This window comes from Gadus macrocephalus, chromosome 23 (genome assembly GCF_031168955.1).
Source record: "Gadus macrocephalus chromosome 23, ASM3116895v1".
In the NCBI taxonomy this organism is placed as follows: Eukaryota; Metazoa; Chordata; class Actinopteri; order Gadiformes; family Gadidae; genus Gadus; species Gadus macrocephalus.
Genome location: NC_082404.1, coordinates 11,552,210 through 11,572,096, shown reverse-complemented (window position 1 = coordinate 11,572,096; position 19,887 = coordinate 11,552,210). Strand labels below are relative to the sequence as shown.

Genomic DNA, 19,887 nt, shown 5'->3' with positions numbered 1-19,887 from the left:
CATAAAGACAAAAGTTGAATCAATCAAACTTTATTTGTATAGCTTTTCAAACAAGCAAATGTAACACAAAGTGCTTAATACGACCCCTCCCCCCCCCCTCTCCACCTCCCACCAATCCATACCCAAGGCGATGACTTTGTGAAAATAAATAATAAATGGATGAATAAGTTGTTTAATTAAAAGCCTGACTAAAAGTGGTAGGTTTTGAGTTTGCCCTTGAAAATATCAACACTCTCTCTCTGCGGCCTTCAGGTCATCAGGCAGGGTGTTAAAGAATCATTGTGGAGGAGTTCAAACCCCCCGACCCCAACCTGCCCGGCCAGCCCACCTTGAGCTTTGGTGTATTCGTTGAGTCATGCTGACTCTGCACTGCTGATTCCCTCGCACTCATCTCGCACTGCGCCGCTCCTCGCTGCAGGGACGGGGGCTACGAGACGTCCCCCATCATCGGGAGGTTCTGCGGCAGTCAGAGGCCCCCGGTGCTGGTATCCCATAGCAACCGCCTCTGGCTCAAGTTCCGGTCGGACGTGACCACCACGAGCCCGGGTTTCACCGCTCACTGGGACGGCACACAGACTGGTGGGCATGTGTGTGTGTGTGCGTGTGTGTGTGTGTGCGTGTGTGTGTGTGTTTGTATGTGTCCATGTGTGTGTGTTTGTATGTGTTTGTGTGCATGGTGTATGTGTCTGTCTCTCTCTCTCTCTGTGTGTGTGTGTGTGTGTGTGTGTGTGTGTGTGTGTGTGTGTGTGTGTGTGTGTGTGTGTGTGTGTGTGTGTGTGTGTGTGTGTGTGTGTGTGTGTGTGTGTGTGTGTGTGTGCGTGTGTATAATTGTGGATCTGGGTGTGTGTGTATGCATGTGTGTGCATGCATATAGCTGTGGGTGTGTGTGCATGCGGTACTGTGAGTGAGTGGATGAAAACATTTCAAATCGATCCTACACCAAAACCCTAAAGTCAAACCCTCTTTTAACAAGGGTATCCTTTGATTTAATTCCCGATTTGGCAGCAACCTTTGGCCTCCATGATGCCAAGAACGACTAGAACGGGTCTTAAATATTTATGATTTTTTTTCCTCTTTGTTTGCCGTTGTCTTTTGAAAAAGGCTGCGGAGGGAATTTGTTGACATGGACGGGGTCCTTCACCTCGCCCAACTACCCCCTGCCCTACCACCCCAACGCAGAGTGCTACTGGCGCATCAAGACGAACCAGGGCAACCTGCTCCGGCTCTCCTTCTCAGACTTCCACCTGGAGGCCAGCACCCACATGGGGTGTAGGCGCGACTACCTGGCGGTGAGTTCTGCAGCAGTACCGCAGCCCCGGGTCCACTCGCTCTCAGGACTCTTTGGCGAAGCGCAGTGGAACTTATATTTATTTAGTTTGCATCTTATGTTTGAGAGACAATTATCATTTGACTGTAATGAAATGCAGGAGATAACAGTTAAATCAATTAAGTCACTTGTGGAAATGCCTGACTAAAAGGTACTGAGTTCAAACCCCAATTATGACAGAGTCCGCCTGGAGACCAGATGCCCTAACCCTGCCACCTGTATTCATCGTCAAGTCGTTGGATAAATGACTCAAGAGCAAAGCACTATTGGAGGAGACGGATCCTGGCTTTAATGCTGTGTTCTTCAAAGCCTTGCTCTGGGATTGTCCAACAACCCCCCCCCCCCCCCCCTGTACCCTTTGATCTCAACACTTAACGCTCAGGTGCCCATCATGGTTCTTCCCCGACGTGTCCCGCTGCAGGTGTACGACGGGAGCAGCAGCGCCGCTCCCAAGCTGGCCGTGCTGTGCGGCCACGCGCTGCCCGCGCCCCTCAACTCCTCCGGCAGCGAGCTGTACGTCAAGCTGCGCACCGACCACATGATCAGCGCCGGCGGCTTCCTGGCCTCCTACACCGGCGGTGAGTCGTAGCAGCCACACACACACCGTTGGTCCCCCAATGCGGACGGCTCTCCCGGGGGGACCCGTGAGGAGCCGGTCAGGTACAGGAGCCCAGCCCTGTTGAAGGGGATTCACATTTGTTTGTTGTGTGTTTTTGTGAAACTTTATAAATGTGGTTTTTTTTATTGGATATTTATTTCCCTCTGTGTATGTATCATGCCGTATTGCCTGGTCCTCGTAGGCAAAATCGGCAGTAGCCAACCAAAGACATCCCACAACCCCTTTAAGGCCTCCCTCCATAGCCACTACCCAAAAAGTCTGGACGAGCTGGCTATCTTTAGCAATAGGTCTGCCTAGCCGCGTGGAAGACTCCCGTCATGCGTAGTACGTGCACGCAGGTAGCCGGTTAGGTAGGTAGACAGACAGACTGTCAAATCTGGTCTGATTTATCATCTGGCTTATTACTGGCCTGCCACAGCCAGATACCGCATTTGATGAATTAGGTTGTCGGTTTATTGCTTGCTGTCGCAAACGTAAAAGAGAATTTTTAATAATATGATCAAAAAGGTCTTATACAATAAATTGCCTCCCTAGCTTCAACCGTCGTGAGCAAATCTAAATCTATTTGCAAAAGTCTCAATAAAGGTATATAAAGGCATACGATGACACAAAGGCCAAACAAACAGAAGCTTGACGGAGGATCTTACTGTGGTCCATGGGAGTGTTTTCTCTTACATCGTTATTAGGGAGAGGAGGGTGGTGCCAGGGGGGCATTGTGCTAGTCTTGTGGGAAGGCTTCCTCTGGAGGGACTGAGTTCACCAGCGAGAGATGCAGAGGGAAACACAGTACAGACACCGAGTGCACCAGGAGAGACGGTGTCCACCAGTCCGAGACGCAGGGGGAAACACAGAACATACACAAGAGTAAACCGGGACACCTGACACCTTGATGACAAGGCAGAAAACACATGACATTGAGATAGATAGATTGATATATATAGTCGGTATGGCGGCGGGTGAATGTGTGTGCGTGCATGAGTGCGTGTCTCTCTCCAACATCATTTGGCATTCCCATAATGCTTATCCTGGGGGTGAAAAGCTCCTGCAAGCTGCAGGCAGCCAAATTGTTTCTTGCTTTGTCCTTCCATCCCATTGCTCAATGCCAATTTGGCTGGGTGTGTGTGTGTGTGTGTGTGTGTGTGTGTGTGTGTGTGTGTGTGTGTGTGTGTGTGTGTGTGTGTGCGTGTGCGCATGCAGGCTGTCTGTGAGCAGCAGTCTTTCTAATAAAGTCTGTTCTGTCTGAATGGTTGGGTCAGACCTTTATGTTCCTGTGATGTCTTAACAAGCCTCCTAGCCTCGTTCCATCCACCAGGGCTGGGCCTACGTTTGAACCCAGCCAATTGAATGGTCCACCATGTATATTCTGTGTACTATACCGGTCTCCAACAACTACCTTTGAAACAGGATTTAGGTTTTTACTTGCAAGTGTTGCAACCAAATGTGTCGTGTGACACATTTGGCAGCTTATTGAGCATGATAATGAGAAGCAGGTGACTTCAACCCACTGAGGGTTCCACTATTGAAGAGTAACCACTGATAGGGACAGCACCAATCTCTTATTATCTACTTAAGTGTCATTATCTGGCTGTATCAGGAATCATCGTTAGGAAGAGCGATTGCAGTAAACAGTGTTTCCCTTGCTGATGGTGCGGTCTCTGAGCTTCCATTGTTAGGGTTCCGCTTCATTTTGAAATTTAGAATAAGATTTTGATTTCAGTCATCAGATTTGTCCTCATTAGTCTGTCCAAGTCGATGGTGTCAATCACAACTTTGTCAGGCCATCTGTGTCCGTGGTTTCCCCGACAGACTGCCAGGGAGTGCAGATCTCCGGCCAGCGTCGCGGCGTCATCGAGTCTCTCAACTACCCCAACGCATACCCAGCCAGCTCTCGGTGCAGCTGGACCGTCCAGGCCTGGGCGGGGAACACCGTCAGCTACACCTTCACCGCCTTCCACCTGGAGCGGAGCACCAACTGCATGCACGACCACGTCAAGGTAAGAGCGGGCACACTGACGCAAAAAGGGCACAAAGCACTGCAGAAGGCTGAATGCGACAGTAACCACCTTCCCTTTAATTTCCTACATGGGTTGTTCTATCACTGGAGCTGTTGCCCAGAAAAATATAAATGTATGCATGGCATTGAACTGGCATATCAGCTATTGGTGTTTGAATTTCCCTCTTGCATTATGCGATGCACTATTTTGTGGTGATTTATGCCTTGCTCAATGCATTCACACATCATAATCAATTGATCAAATCGTTTTCTCTATAGACACACACACACACACACACACACACACACACACACACACACACACACACACACACACACACACAGAGAGAGACACCCACACGCACACACACCCACACACAACAGGTTAGATACTAAAGGAATAATGACGTGTTGACAAATGAACGCAGGAAGTTAGCGCAATCAACGTCCCCTTCCTGCTGCTGATAGCGCAAGAGTGAAGCTCTGAGTTTAGTTTAACTCAGCTCAGGCAAACTAACTTCAATCTCTGTTCATCACGAGTCCAATCAGACCAGATCAAACTGATCAAGACAAATGATGATGACCTGTTTTTGCCAATCTCAAAAATCACAAACATTATCGCTCAACCCTAATATTAATGTCAATGTTCCTTGACCTCACTAAATACAAACTCCTGTTTCAAAAATCCATCAATGATTGACTTCCTGTGTAAGTGACCATCAGCTTATCATATCCTGCACAGTTCAGTTAAAGTGTTATTCTAATGTCCTGTGCGTAACCATTAATTAAAATTGGTTAATGCAGTAGTATGCATTATGATATAACATTAGCAGAGGGGCATGGGTTATGGTTCCGATAAGTGGGTTAGGGTTAACCCTAAACAACTTACCCTAACCCTATAACGAAGTTATAAATCAATGCCATAGTTAACAGGGACACCATTGGAAAACGAATGTTAATGTATGGTTATTTAATTCACCCGTATTGTAAAGTGTTAGCCAGGGGTTTACCATAAAACAAACTCCAGGACAGAGCTCCCATAACCCCAGCTCTGTGTTTGGCGAGGGCCTCCTCCACTGCTGCCATGAAAGGCTTTTGGAAGAAAGGGAGGAAAATAGAACGACTGCATGTTTTTCCTCTGCCCCACCGCCTCTCTCTGTCACCATGGCTACCCGGCTAACACAGGATGACATCATTGGGCTTCAATGAAAAATAGACTTGATTTGTGGGAGCATGTGTCTATGTAAGAGGGGGGCTGGGCGGGGATGTGTGTGTGTGTGTGTGTGTGTGTTTCTGAGTGTGTGTGTGTGTGTGTGTGTGTGTGTGTGTGTGTGTGTGTGTTTCTGAGTGTGTGTGTGTGTGTGTGTGTGTGTGGGTGGCTGTTCAGCTAGGCTGATCTCATCCCTGTGCCCCAATCTAACATTCCACACTGCCCATTCTCTCCGGTTTTTCATAGCATTCTTTAAACCAGGTCTCTCTTTAAGAGACACAGAGCAGTTCAAATGTTATTCTGTGAAGGGTAGCCAATAGCAATCATTGCAATCCTTGCAGCATTATCAAGATAGCACAGAGCCAAAGTGAAAGGAGAAAGAAAAAACCAACTCTGGTTTCACATAAAAGTAATCTGTAAAAAGAGAGAAAGTGAGAGACTAGCAGATCTGACTATGTGATGGCTTTACATTTTGTGTGTGTGTGTGTGTGTGTGTGTGTGCGTATCTTTAGAAGCAAGCTTATGTTCCCGTCTTTGATGGCGTTTCCCAGCAGGGCATCTGCACCATAAAGCCTGTGTATTTATTTCTGTCAGGAGAGCTGCTCAGGCTTTATCAGATGGGGTTGCTGAAGCAACCCAATCAATAAAGCCACAGGGTTCTCTCCTGCTTATTGCAAAGCCACCATTTAAAATACAAGGCAGAGGAGACCATGGCCTTTATTAAACTTTAAAATGCCTCGCCCCCTCGTCTTCTGCATCATTGCACTGAATTTGAACAAGTTAGTTCGGGGTTTCATGAAGAGGGCCACTAGTACTCAGCAGTCAAAGCACGTCACCAAAGCGTATTATTATGCGATCAGGAACTGAGATGTGTGTCACTTCCTCAACAAAAGCTTGAGACTTGTTTTACACATAGATATGTGTTTAAGCAAAAGTGTGATCCCCCCCCCCCCCCCCCCCCCCCCTCGCCAGCTGTACAACGGCCCCGATGCTCAGGCCCCTCTGATCGGCACGTTCTGCGGGTCTACACCACCCCCCACCAACGCCACCACCAGCCCCTACCTCACCATGGTCTTCCAGTCGGACACCAGCTTATTCGGTTCGGGCTTCCAGATGATATGGCATCAGTACGGTAGGTGAAGCACACACACACGTGTGTGTTAGTATTTTATGAATGTTCTTGTAAAAAACAGATCATTTTGCAAAACCTCCTGCCCCTCTGCCTCTCTACCTCCCCCCACAGGCTGTGGTGGGGAGCTCTATGGCCCCTCTGGCTCCTTCAACAGCCCGGGTTACCCCAAATGGTACCCAGAAAACAGCCTGTGTATCTGGCATATCACCGTGGCAACCGGCAGAAGCATCACCATCAACATCCACGAGTTTGACGTGGAGTACCACCCAGACTGCAACTACGATGTGCTTGAGGTGCATGATCTTTTTTTTGTCATTGAATTTATCAAACGTATTTTGCAAGAGAGAAACCTGCACAAATGTTGCATCACACAACATAACACAAGGCAACAACAAAACATTACAACTTTTAGATGAATTAGATTATGGGGTCACATCCTTTTGCTCTACATCGAAATACCTTACATATTATTGTTGTAATCATCCCATTGTTATACAGTTATATAGTAACTAAAATATATAGTTTATATAGTACATACCAATGTATCCCATGGTGATCACACCATGGATCCATGGTGATCACACCAATGGGATCCATGGTGATCACACCAATGGGATCCATGGTGATCACACCAATGGATCCATGGTGATCACACCAATGGGATCCATGGTGATCACACCAATGGATCCATGGTGATCACACCAATGGGATCCATGGTGATCACACCAATGGATCCATGGTGATCACACCAATGGGATCCATGGTGATCACACCAATGGATCCATGGTGATCACACCAATGGATCCATGGTGATCACACCAATGGATCCATGGTGATCACACCAATGGGATCCATGGTGATCACACCAATGGGATCCATGGTGACATTAAGTCAAACCACACCCATCATCGTCGTGACCGCCTCCCTCTCTGCCAGGTGTTTGGAGGCCCAGACCCGACCGCACCACGGCTGGCCCAGCTGTGCTCCACCACCACCAGCCCCATGCAGGTGTCCAGCACCGGGAACACCATCACCGTGCGCTTCAAGACCGACGCCTATGTCAGTGGGCGGGGCTTCAACGCCAGCTGGGTGGAATCGAACGGAGGTAGGACTTACGTCTTTAGGACGTTAGGGAACTCAATGTAGGAAACGAAATCCAAACTCTTAACTTCTGTCAAACTTAACATTACAGCATTCTTGTGACAGTGTTATTACGTGTGGACTAAGCCAAATCACGACATGTTGCAGCTTCACCTTAATATGTTATAACGTTACGGTACAGCCTAAACCTCCTCTAGTGTGGAACACGTTTTTCGTCTATTCCTGGCATAAACCCCTGACCCCACTGTGCAGATATATTCTGTTCAAACACCCTATTGCATATTCAGGTTGTAACGTGTTGTTAAATTGATTATTACACAGTACAGTACATTACAGTAATAATAATTACACGTTAACGGAAAGTGTAACCCTAATTTGCCATCGTCACCTGAAGTCAAAACAGCTCGGTTATTATACCACAACGTTGTGTATCTGGTGACGCTCTTCTTGTCCTCTCGTCTCCCATGTAACCGCCAGGATGTGGGGGTCCGGTGACGGCGCCGTACGGGGAGATCCACTCCCCCGCCTACCCCGCCAACTACCCCAACAGCGTGGACTGCTCCTGGGTCATCAGCGTGGACCCCACCCACCGGGTGCTCTTCAACTTCACCGACCTGGATGTGGAGGACTACCCTGACTGCCAAAACGACTATGTGTCTGTAAGTAACTACCTGAGGCATATCTATGTTGTTTTGGTCCGTCAAGCAAGTCCGGAAGGCTGGGATACTGGAAAAAGGTCTGGGGGAAAGCATTGGTTAAAAATGTGTTGCGAAGGAAATAAGTTGTTCAAGGCCTCAAGATTGTTACTGAATGTTGTTTTACAAAACGGCATAATTCTTTGCCCTCCTAAATGTCCCTGCGTGGCTTTCTTCATGGTTCACAATTGCAAAAGAAAAAAGTCATGTCCCCTCGTGGGAGATCCTCTCCTCTTAGTATTCCCACCTATTCTTTATTTTTCCAGATTCACGACGGCCCCAGCGTGCTGGCCCCCCAGCTGGGCCGTGTGTGTGGCAGCGTGCGTCCCGCCGCCATCATCTCCACCCAGAACGTTATTTACGTGCGCTTCAGGTCGGACGCTAGCCTCAACCATCGAGGCTTCAGGGCCCAGTTCATAGAAGGTATGTGGCTCGCCTGTACCGCCTGCGTTTTACTTCTTCAGTGTGCCACTCATTTAAGTGACATATCAGCGGGAGTCTTCAAATCAATGTAATATTCGATACATGTTTGTGAAGGGACGTGACACAGCTTTTGCAGAGCATAACTTTATCAATTCACACACTCAAGTTAATCGAGTTTCTTTTCTGGTGTTCAAGGTTATTTTGGTTTCCAAACCGATCGATGTAGCCTCATAGCCACCCAGGCAGACATTAATGCAGTAAACATTCCTTGGTGTCAGCTGTGTGTTGTCCCTCATTAGCCCCTGATGTCTTGGTGATGGGTTGATGTGATCATTAACCCTTCACCCCATCCATTACAGCCTGTGGCGGAAACCTCGTCGCTGATGACTCGGGAGGTGCCATTTCCTCCCCACGGTATCCTAGCAACTACGCCCCAGATCTGAACTGCAGCTGGATCATCACAGCACAGGAGCCTTGTAAATGACCTTGTTAAAACTGTAGCACTCCCCCTCCCTCCTTAGTTACAGACTGCTGCGTGTTTGAATAATTGGATAATACTAATAACACTGTGTGTGTGTGTGTGTGTGTGTGTGTGTGTGTGTGTGTGTGTGTGTGTGTGTGTGTGTGTGTGTGTGTGTGTGTGTGTGTTCTGCTGTATCTCTACATTGCAGTCAACCATGTGACCTTGTCATTTACCGACTTGGACTTGGAGAGGGTGAACTCCAACTGCTCCCATGATGCAGTAGAGGTCTTGGATGGAAACAACTACGAGGCCCCTTCCATAGGTACCTGTGTGTGTGTGTGTGTGTGTGTGTGTGTGTCTGTGTCTGTGTGTGTACGGCACACGTGCACTTGCATGTGTCAAAGTGCACGTGTCCGCATGCAAAATACAAAAGTTGCAATTAAATCCCAGTGTGTGACCAAAAAACCCAAGTGCACATTACGGATGCAAAACTGCACCTGTGTATTACTCATGATATCTTGTATACTTCCCGATGAACAACAGCACGCTAATGAACATCAGACTGATATGAACAAACCAGCCTGATACAGTCACCAGTATTCTGGATGTAGTGTCGGCTGTGACTATCAGCAGGGAACCAATCAGAGTCCTGCGTCAAGTGCGTCTGAACCGCCCCCGCTCTCCCCAGGACGCTACTGCGGCTCCGAGCTTCCTCACCCCGTGACATCGTTCAGCAACGCCCTGGTGGTCAACTTCGTGTCCGACCACTCCGTCTCTAAGAAGGGCTTCAGAGCCACCTACACTGCCTCCACCTCAGGTAGGAACGCACACACACACACACACACACACACACACACACACACCCCAACAAACACACACACAGACACACCCCTACAACGCACACACACACATGGACACACCCTCTCACAGACAAGGACACACACAAACACACACCCCTACAAACAAACACACACACAGACACACACAGACCCATAGAACCACAGACACACATACAGGCAAACACATACACACCCCTACACACCCCTACACACACACACACACACACACACACACACAGACAAACTCAAACGTACTTGTGAGTTCCGGGGGCATCCTGCGCTGTTCAAACTAAACATCACAATCAGATGTACTACGACTCCTTGTTTCCAACGCCTCCTCCCCTCCACTCCTCGTACTGACCGCGTGCTTCCTCTAAGGCTGCGGAGGGGATCTGTACATGGAAAGCGGGGCCTTCAACAGCCCCAACTACCCCGACGCCTACCCAGCCAACCTGGAGTGTGTCTGGACGCTCAGGAGCTCCCCGGGCAATCGCCTCCAGCTCTCCTTCATGTCAGTGGCCAAAAATACATTTGTAGTGCGTTTTTCTGTTGTTTGTGTTGGGGCATATGTGTTCAATGACATTCATGAAACATTGGGTCATAAAACGTAAGATTGGAACTAAGATTGCAATCCTGGAGCCATGAATCCCCTTGCCCCCGGAGGACGATAAAGAAATGTGAGAGTAGGCGAAGGATTTTCCAGTTGACCGACAATTTGTGTCGGGGGTGGCGGGTTTACAAGGAAGGCCTTGATAAAAGAAAGTTTAAATAGCTGGATCATATTGGATAAGCCATCATTTCCCAAATAAAAATTTCTCAAAACCAAGTCATGAATAATAACAAAGTAACTTTATTTTCATCTTATTTAACTATACTACAATGTGAGAAAGTAGCTATAGAGTACAACTCAGTGGATAGTGTAGATTGCAACTCAATTTCAAAAATTGCCATGGAGCACACTTGCTGCCCTCTAGAGGTTGTAATCCATTAAATGTTACTTTATTTAAATAACTTGAAAACACAAACGGTGTAGATCCTCCCTCATGGTCCATCGTTCCACTGGTTTTCCCTCAGTATGTTCGGGCTGGAGACGAGCTTCAACTGTAACAATGACGTTTTGGAGATCAGGGAGGGCAGCTCCACCGGCCCGCTGGTCAGCCGCTTGTGTGGAGACAGCCTCCCCTCCAACTACACCTCGGTTACCGGCCACATCCTGTGGATACGCTTCCGCTCAGACGCATCGGGCAGCGGCGCCGGCTTCCAAGCCAGTTTCGCCCACTGTGAGTGTTTTGAGTGGCAAACAATATAAAAACTTAAAAAACAACAGCAGCAACAAGACCAGGACACCGGTTAATTTGGTCATTCTGGTTTCAATATCCATTCCCGGTAGATTGCATTAATTTGATTGAACTGAACTTCCCTCCGGTGTCACCAGAGATGGCTGTATTTGAAATGTAAGAGTTTGGGTTTGCTCAGTGGTTTCAACATTGAGGGTGAATATATAAATACATGCCATGAAGCCCGAATCATAAGGAAGATGTTTCTGCGGTGCAGTGTTTCTAACATTGTCCCTGACCGTCTTCCTCCAGTGTATGGTAACGAGCTGACAGGGGAGTCGGGCCAGATCGCCTCTCCGCTGTACCCGCGCACGTACCCCAACAACGCAGACTACCGCTGGACGGTCACCGTGGACGGAGACAGCTACGTCCAGATCCATTTCCTAGACCTAGACATTGAGGACCTGTACAACTGCTACTATGACAACCTCAAGGTAAATGATTCATTCCATCGTAACTCTCTTATTTGGTTTCACTTAAGCATCCGTTACCAATATAAAACCTCTAAAAAGCGGTCGTTTAGTCCAATTATAAATGTAACAAATGTCTTTATTGAAGCCATCAGAGAGAAGGCTACGGTGGTTTAATCACCAAAACTGTTATTCTCACTCAAGCTTCCTCTGGTCGTTCATAATTACGGAATTTAATGGGTTAAAATGGCCGGTGAGTGTCAGAACAACCAGTGTGTCTGAGCAATAGGAGATACAGCACACTCTAGCGCAAAGCAGCCTCGTTAGTCGTTAGTTGCACATATCCGTGCGTGCACTCAAACACACAAGCCTGAAAACGGACGACATCACACAGCACATGTGCCTGATTACCTTTTGGAGCTCATCACGTTCACAGGAAAACAGATGCAGCTACGACAGCACTTCGGCTCCGTATCTCAATGGGCTCGCAGCTGTTTCTCATAGCTAATTTACTCACTAATCCACCCTATTTTAAACCACTTTCATCACTTCGAAAAAAGGTCGGCAGAGGCCACCGTTCCAATGTGTTTCATACTACAGACTTAAACCACATGATAGAAATAAAACATAAAAACTTGCTGGCACACTCCACTTACACTTGATGTACCGGTACACCCCCCCCCCCCCCCCCCCCCCCCAGGTATTTGACGGGCCCAACGTGCACAGCTACCCCATGGGTACGTTCTGTGGCCTGGTACCCCCCACTCCCCTGCGCAGCTCGGGCAGCACCGTGACCCTGGAGTTCCAGTCCGACGTGCTCGCCGGGGGCAAAGGCTTCCTGGTGGAGTGGACGGCCGTGCAGGGCTCTGGACCCCTGCCCACCATCGCACCAGGTCAGAGGTCGCCGCGTAGGCCCGTCGGGTTGTGAGGATTATGATGGTATGATGGACGGATGGATGGGTGGATGGATGGATGGATGGGTGGATGAAGATTTTCTGATCATATGTTTTTGTGAATGAATATTTCTGTGTACAGAATGCAACAAATAAGGGATAACACAAATAGTACATTGTCATTTAGCATTATTATCAAAAGAAAATGAATTAAAGACATAAAAATGTCATTTTCAGGAGCAAGTAGAGGTTAGGTTTAGGCATTGTGATCTAAGCCTCGGGAATCAAACCCTACCTCAACTACACTATCCTGTCCCTTCTAATCTCTCTCTCTCTCTCCCCCCTCCCTCTCCCTCTCTCTCCCCCTCCCCTCTCCTCTCCTCTCTCTCTCTCTCTCCCCCCCCTCCCTCTCTCCTCCCCTCCCTCTCTCTCTCTCTCTCTCTCTCTCTCTCTCTCTCTCTCTCTCTTCTCTCTCTCTCTCTCTCTCTCTCTCTCTCTCTCTCTCTCTCTCCCCCCCTCTCGCTCTCTCTCCCCCTCCCTCTCTCCCTCTCTCTCTCTCTCTCCCCCTCTCTCTCTCCCTGTCTCTCTCTCTCTCTCTCTCTCTCTCTCTCTCTCTCTCTCTCTCTCTCTCTCTTATGTGTTTCTTCTTGCTGCGTGCCGTCGTCATGCCGACCCTTCTAGGTGCGTGCGGGGGCGCCCTGATGCCGGAGGACGCCCCGCGGTTCCTGTTCTCCCCCGGGTGGCCCGGCGACTACGCCCCCGGCCTGGAGTGCACCTGGGTGATCCGCTCGCCCGCCTCCACCGTGGAGCTCAACCTGCTGTCCCTCGACATGGAGGACTACCCCAGCTGCTACTTCGACAGCCTCGTCATCCGGGACGGTGAGGGGCGGGGCCATTGCAATTATTATTATTATTATTAGGGTGTCACCGGGATAGTGTGATAGTGTGGCGGAGTGACAGGGTGAATTTGATGGTGTGATATTTTGATGGTGTGAGTTTGATGGTGTGACGGTGTAACTCCATGAAAGTGTGACTGTGTGACTTGGTGACTCTGTGAGGGTGTGACTGGGTGACTGGGTGACTGTGTGACTTGGTGACTCTGTGAGGGGGTGACTGGGTGTCTCTGTGACGGTGTGACTCTGTGTCTCAGTGACTGGGTGACTCTGTGTCTCAGTGACTGGGTGACTCTGTGTCTCAGTGACTGGGTGTCTCTGTGACGGTGTGACTGGGTGACTCTGTGACTGTGTCCCCTTCTTACTGTATGTACTGCTGTTACGCTTATAGAAAACTGCACAGATGTCTACATTACAAAGGCACCTTGGTATGTGTCCATTCCCCGCGGCGTATAAAGGGCCACTGCAAGGCCATTTCAGAGAAGTGCAATATCTCACCTGCTATGGTATTATTTTGTATTGATTCCCAAAGGGAATTGTTTCAGAATGTGTGTGTTTGTGGTTGAGTGTGTTCTCTGTGCACACGTGCACCCGACACACACACACACACACACACACACACACGCACACACACACACACACGCAAACACACGCAAACACACGCAAACACACAAACACCTATTTATAGTGCACGTGTGCCGTCTTGGCCTCTGCCCTTGACTCCAGGTGAGAGCAACCTGTCTCCACTGCTGGCCAATCTGTGTGGCCGGGAGCTCCCCGGACCCCTCCACTCCACGGGGGACTCCATGTTCATCCGCTTCACCTCCGACGGCAGCCTCAGCGGGCGGGGCTTCAACGCCTCTTACACCAGAGGTCAGAGAGAGAGAGAGAGAGAGAGAGAGAGAGAGAGAGAGAGAGAGAGAGACCCTATAAGGAAGACGATTAGATTACATGCTTCAAAAGCCAACAGGAGAATATTCTGACCAAACTGTATTGATCATTGCTTTTGACCGGCCCCCTGTATTCAGAGGACAATGGACTATTCTGAAAGACAAAGTAAAGGGTTAATGAGGGTTGAAGATCAGCTGAACGAAACGGTATATAAATTGATCCACACTATTGGGATGTGTATGTTTGCCTCTCCCCGTTAACAATCCCTGGGGGGTTGGTAGTGGTTGGCTCCCATCTCTGATGACAGGAAGGATCAGGCCTCAGGCAGGTTCAGGTTAACAACAGCTGGTGTGAGTCAATACCCTCGTAGATCTCTTTGCTGCAGTGTGCATAAATAATGTTTATATTTTCCAATTGAAACGACATGCAAAAGGTTTGTAAAAGATAAAAAACATTTATATTACACAAAGACCCATTAAAATCATTGAAATCATCATAAATATATACAATATTAACATTTTTCACAAGGGAAAGTAACTTTTGTGGTAAAGACCAGCTCTAAACTGACAATATTCTTAGAAACACACTGCCAGTAACCGTCTGTTTTGAATGCTGCTCAGAGGAAATTTTTTGGGGGGGGGGAAAAAGACACATTTTCTTACACATGTACAAATGTTTAGTTTCTTCATTCTGTGGCCAGGTTGCGGGGGTCTCCTGCACGCCAACAGAGGGGTCCTCAGCAGCCCCCGCTACCCCCAGAACTACCTGCCGGGCCTGGACTGCAGCTGGCACGTCATGGTCCCTCCGGGCTTCCGTATCTCCGTCAACTTCCAGACGCCCTTCCAGGTGGAGGGCTACAGCAACCAGTGCAGCGACGGAGACTATGTGGAGGTACGGCCCGCCCCGGGACTCGGGGTCACACCCGCCGCTGGCGTAACTCTGTTGGTTCGCGGGATGAGGCTTCATATTAACCTGTCACTGTCTGTGTCCGAGACGAGGGACGACTGTATCCGCCGTTTCCGTTTAGAAGAATAAATGTTATGCGCGTAATGTTTCGTGACGTGGTCAACCAGCTGTGCGACGTTATCGCTTTCGCTTTTATGGATTCCATTACAACTCTTGAGTGTTGATTGATTGACATGAAATACCTCTTCTCTTGTCTCCCCCCTCTATTCCTCAACCCCCACCCGTACCCCACCCCACGATGCCTTTCATCATCCTTCCCTTGATGTGTGTCTCTTGACCGTCCTCCCCCCCCCCCCCAAAACCCTTTCATCTCAATCTTCTCTTTTCTCCCCCCCCGTCCCCTTTGCTCCGTCGACCTCCCCACCCTCCACCTCTTTCCTCTCCTCTTCATCCTCTTCCTCAACCCGTTGCTCCTCCCCTCCACCGCCCTAATCCGGCCCCATCCATCCTCCTGTGGTTTAAATGGGATCACAACCCCTCCCATCTGTTCTCCTCCACCCCCTCCCCCCACCCATGTTATCCCTGCTCTCTTCAATTACCCTCTTCCTCCTCCTCCTATTCCTCCTCCCTCCCCCCGCACCACGCACGCACGCACACACACACACACACACACACACACACACACACACACACACACACACACACACACACACACACACACACACACACACACACACACACACACACTCTCCCAGCTGAGGAACGGGCCAGATGCCACCGCTCCGTCCCTGGGGGGTCGCCTGTGCGGCACCAGCCCCCCCGCGGTGGTGCAGACCTCCGACAGCGACCTGCACGTCCGCTTCGTCTCGGACGCCTCCAACGAGGGCAGCGGCTTCAAGCTGACCTTCGAGGCCCACAGCCTGGGTAACCAAGGGAACGCCTGGGAATTTTGTTTACTGGGCCTTGGAGACAGGAAGGGATTTATTCTTTAATCTGATTCTCAAATTCCAATTTCTGAAGCAGTTATTGCTCAATCTGTTTTATCTATCGATATGATACTTCTTGTTGGCCAATGGGATGAGTGAAACACTGTTAATGCAGGTTGTTGGTCACCTCCCATGGTTTGGATTCTTAATTTTCCCAGGGTTATGACCATCGTCACAGGTGCTCTACTGCAAGATGTAAATATTCATACAAAGAAATAGGGAATATGAATAAAATATGTCAAAATATGAGTTTGAAAATACACTAAGGCAATAAAGGCTATAGATATAGGGAAAATAGTGACAGATGTACACAAAATGTCCATCAAATGAAACAAGTGATTCAGTCTGCTGTCCCCTCACTCTCTGTCCTATCTCTCTGTTTGGGGGGGGCGTAGCTTGCGGTGGGTACATCGAGCTGGGCGATAATGACCCTCCAGGCTACATCACCTCACCCAACTACCCCCAGAGCTACCCCAAGAACTCGGACTGCGTCTGGGTCATCGCCGTGCCCAACGGGGAGTCGGTCAGGATCGACTTTGAGGAGGACTTCTACATCGAGCCCACGACCAGGTAAGGGCCGTTGGGTGTGACGCGTTGCCGGAGGCCTGACTGTAGACCTATAGCTACCGTTATGAGCAACCTGGTCTCACAGGAATCCGTGAAATGACTACGGACAAATAACTCGAAATCCGTGGACACATCACGGAAACACGCCGATTTCCGTGATGTGGCCACGGAATTCACTCCAGTGCAAGTTAATGACGCTGATGTTCCGTGGCTCACACACGGATCCCCGTTTCAACGAGCGAGTCGACCACGGGGGCTTAACTCAAAACCCGGGGTGGTCTCACTGAAGCACTTAAATTGTTCTTGTTGTGTCCACGGAAGTTGCTCCAATGCAAGTAAATGACAATGATATTCTGTGGCACACACACAGATTCCCGTTTCAATCTGTGTGTGTGCTCCCGTTTCAATCTGTGTGTGCCACATTTGACCACAGCGGGGGCTTAACTCAAAATCCGTGGTGGTCTGACGGAATCACTTCAATTGTCCGTGATGTGGCCACGGAATTTGCTCCAATGCAAGTAAATGACACTGTTATTCCGTGGCTCACACACGGATATCAGCGTGTTTCCGTGATATGGCCACGGATTTCGAGTTAAGCGTCCGACCGTAGTCATTTCACGGATTCCTGTGAGACCATGTTGTTATGAGGGGCTCTCAACCACTAGTTAGAGTTGATCTCAGATGTTTATGCGTTGTGAGTTGTGAGTCCATATCCACCTCCACTTTCATGCAGAATTTTATTTTATTATGTTTAGCGAATCCAGATATACCTAAAACAAGGTCTGTATGAACTGCTTTTTATTAAATGTCTGATTCTTAACACAAGATGAGTGTAACACAAACGCAAACTATTCGACATTTTCGGGGAAAAGGGCCGAAAAGGTTTCTCTAGACAACGCATATTTGTGAAGTTGACTGCACTGAGGCTTACCTAGATTCAGATGAACTCGTTCCCATGCATTGTCAACCCTTGATGGAAGGCCTGGACCCGGGTACCTTCAATGTGTGTGGTGAGAGAGAGGGCGGGACTTCAGAGAGAGTGATACCATTTCAGTTGCATGGGCTTAGTGGGTAAAGGAGTGAGGGAGGAAATTCCAATAGAAGGGTTTGAGTTAGATATTGTTTTTTCAAATTCTTCGTCCAAAAAACCGAAGAACGTATTTATTCTCCCCGACTTTGTTGTTCTTCTTGTCACGCTCTTATTCATCTCGCACCGGGAGACCAACAACCGACTTACACAGCGGAAACCAACGGAAATTGTGTGACGATAGAACCGGATAAGCTATACAATCTCGAGAGCTTCTCTCAGCCTTGAGGGGAAGGTGAAGTGCCCACGCCCACCTCCTCCTCCTCCTCCCTCTCCCAGCTGTTTGCATGACTACCTGGAGGTGCGAGACGGCGTCACGACAGAAGCCGACCTCATCGCAAAGCTGTGCGGCGCCACGCGGCCCTCCACCCAGCGCTCAACGGGCTCCTCCATGCTGCTGAGGTTCCGCACGGACACCAGCGTCACACACAAGGGCTTCAAGGCCAAGTACTCCATAGGTGAGAGCCGGTGGGGGAGGGGGGGCTCTGTAGACATAATGCTGTTAATGTTCAAGCTGACAGACAAGTGGGTACAGCACATACTCGCTTTAAACGTTGGACACACACACACACACGCACACATACACACATACACACAGGCACACACACACACACACAGGTATAACATACATGCCCATAAGAACTAACTTACAACTTCCAGACTGTGTTTGAAAAAGTGTTTAAGTATAGTAATTGAATAAGTGCGTTTAAGTAAAAAATAATTTGAAACTAATTACAAAATGATACAATCTATGAATTATGAAAGTCGACCATTATTTGGTATTAAAAGGAATAGAAGAAGACATTTCCCCCTCATGTGTTACGTTCCTCAGCCACGTGCGGTGGAACCTACATCGGCCAGAACGGCACCATTAAGAGCCCTGGCCTCCCCGGGGCCAACTACCCCGACGGCTCGGCCTGTGAGTGGTACCTGGAGGGCCCCACAGGGCACTTCCTCACCCTCAGCTATGGGGCCCTCGACCTGCAGGCCAGCCCCGACTGCTCCAAGGACTATGTGGAGATCCGAGAGTACAACGCCTCAGGTAGGGTACAGAATACCACAGGTCACTAATGCTAGCTAGCTACCACAGGTCATTAACGCTAGCTAGTAATACCACAGGTCACCAACGTTACCTAGCTACCATAAGTCACCAACACTAGCTAGCTACCACAGGTCATTAACGCTAGCTAGTTACCACAGGTCACCGACGTTACCTAGCTACCATAAGTCACCAACACTAGCTAGCTACCGCAGGTCAGTAATGCAAGCTAGCTACTACAGGGCACTAACGCTAGCTAGCCACCACTATTGAATACATTTTATAAATTAACAAACATTTAGCACCATAAAATTCAAGAAACATAATAACAAGCTTTTCGGACACGATATACAATGTTTCTATATTTTTGTCAATTCTTCCCAGGGCGTGTTCTGGGCAGGCACTGCGGCAACAGCATCCCAGCGGCCATAGACACCAGCGACAGCTTTGCTTACGTTAAGTTCGTCAGCGATGCAAGCATGAGCGCTCCTGGCTTCAGCCTCTCTTTCCAAGCTAGCTTGGATGGTACGGTTGGTCCTCAGGTCACGCTAACAAACAGCTCCTATTCTAAGATACAGAGAGATGTTTTCACTGTCTATATAATATTTAATCGAAATCTGAAAGCTTTAACTGCCAAGATAGTCTGAAAATACAAGGAATTTAATTTCTCATATATTGCACAATGAAGAAAAAAAATAAATCAAGCTCAAAGAGCATCAACAAATTGGACATTTTGAAAGCATTGGCACAGGAACTGAACCGAATCTGTTTGATCCTTCCTAGGGTGTGGAGGAGAGCTCAACGCCCCCTCAGGCACCATCTCATCCCCCAACTACCCCAACCTCTACCCCCACAGCCGCGTCTGTCGCTGGCTGGTCGTCGTCCCCCGGGGCCGCAGGGTCACCCTCACCATCAACGACATGAGGCTGGAGGGCTCCGAAACCTCCTGTTACTTTGACTACGTTGAGGTACGGGCCGCCGCACACTCTCTAGATGATGATGGTGATGGTGATGATGATGGTGATGATGATGATGATGATGATGATGATGCTGATGGTGAAGTTGAATGCGCAAAT

At 48.8% G+C, this 19,887-nt stretch overlaps 1 protein-coding gene across 1 annotated transcript in view; it reads left to right on the top strand.

Moving 5' to 3' along the window:
* cubn (cubilin (intrinsic factor-cobalamin receptor)) overlaps positions 1-19,887 on the top strand; it is a 59,727-nt gene that overhangs the window by 22,876 nt on the left and 16,964 nt on the right. The window contains exons 24-48 of the mRNA XM_060045054.1: positions 419-579; positions 1,102-1,289; positions 1,749-1,905; positions 3,753-3,940; positions 6,122-6,281; positions 6,393-6,574; positions 7,218-7,386; positions 7,860-8,041; positions 8,344-8,500; positions 8,860-8,976; positions 9,172-9,285; positions 9,652-9,780; positions 10,181-10,313; positions 10,877-11,082; positions 11,392-11,573; positions 12,250-12,442; positions 13,124-13,321; positions 14,062-14,208; positions 14,927-15,117; positions 15,888-16,056; positions 16,514-16,688; positions 18,052-18,230; positions 18,605-18,814; positions 19,196-19,336; positions 19,595-19,779. Coding sequence (XP_059901037.1) covers positions 419-579; positions 1,102-1,289; positions 1,749-1,905; positions 3,753-3,940; positions 6,122-6,281; positions 6,393-6,574; positions 7,218-7,386; positions 7,860-8,041; positions 8,344-8,500; positions 8,860-8,976; positions 9,172-9,285; positions 9,652-9,780; positions 10,181-10,313; positions 10,877-11,082; positions 11,392-11,573; positions 12,250-12,442; positions 13,124-13,321; positions 14,062-14,208; positions 14,927-15,117; positions 15,888-16,056; positions 16,514-16,688; positions 18,052-18,230; positions 18,605-18,814; positions 19,196-19,336; positions 19,595-19,779 — 4,213 coding nt within the window. The remainder of the gene's footprint in view (positions 1-418; positions 580-1,101; positions 1,290-1,748; positions 1,906-3,752; positions 3,941-6,121; positions 6,282-6,392; positions 6,575-7,217; positions 7,387-7,859; positions 8,042-8,343; positions 8,501-8,859; positions 8,977-9,171; positions 9,286-9,651; positions 9,781-10,180; positions 10,314-10,876; positions 11,083-11,391; positions 11,574-12,249; positions 12,443-13,123; positions 13,322-14,061; positions 14,209-14,926; positions 15,118-15,887; positions 16,057-16,513; positions 16,689-18,051; positions 18,231-18,604; positions 18,815-19,195; positions 19,337-19,594; positions 19,780-19,887) is intronic.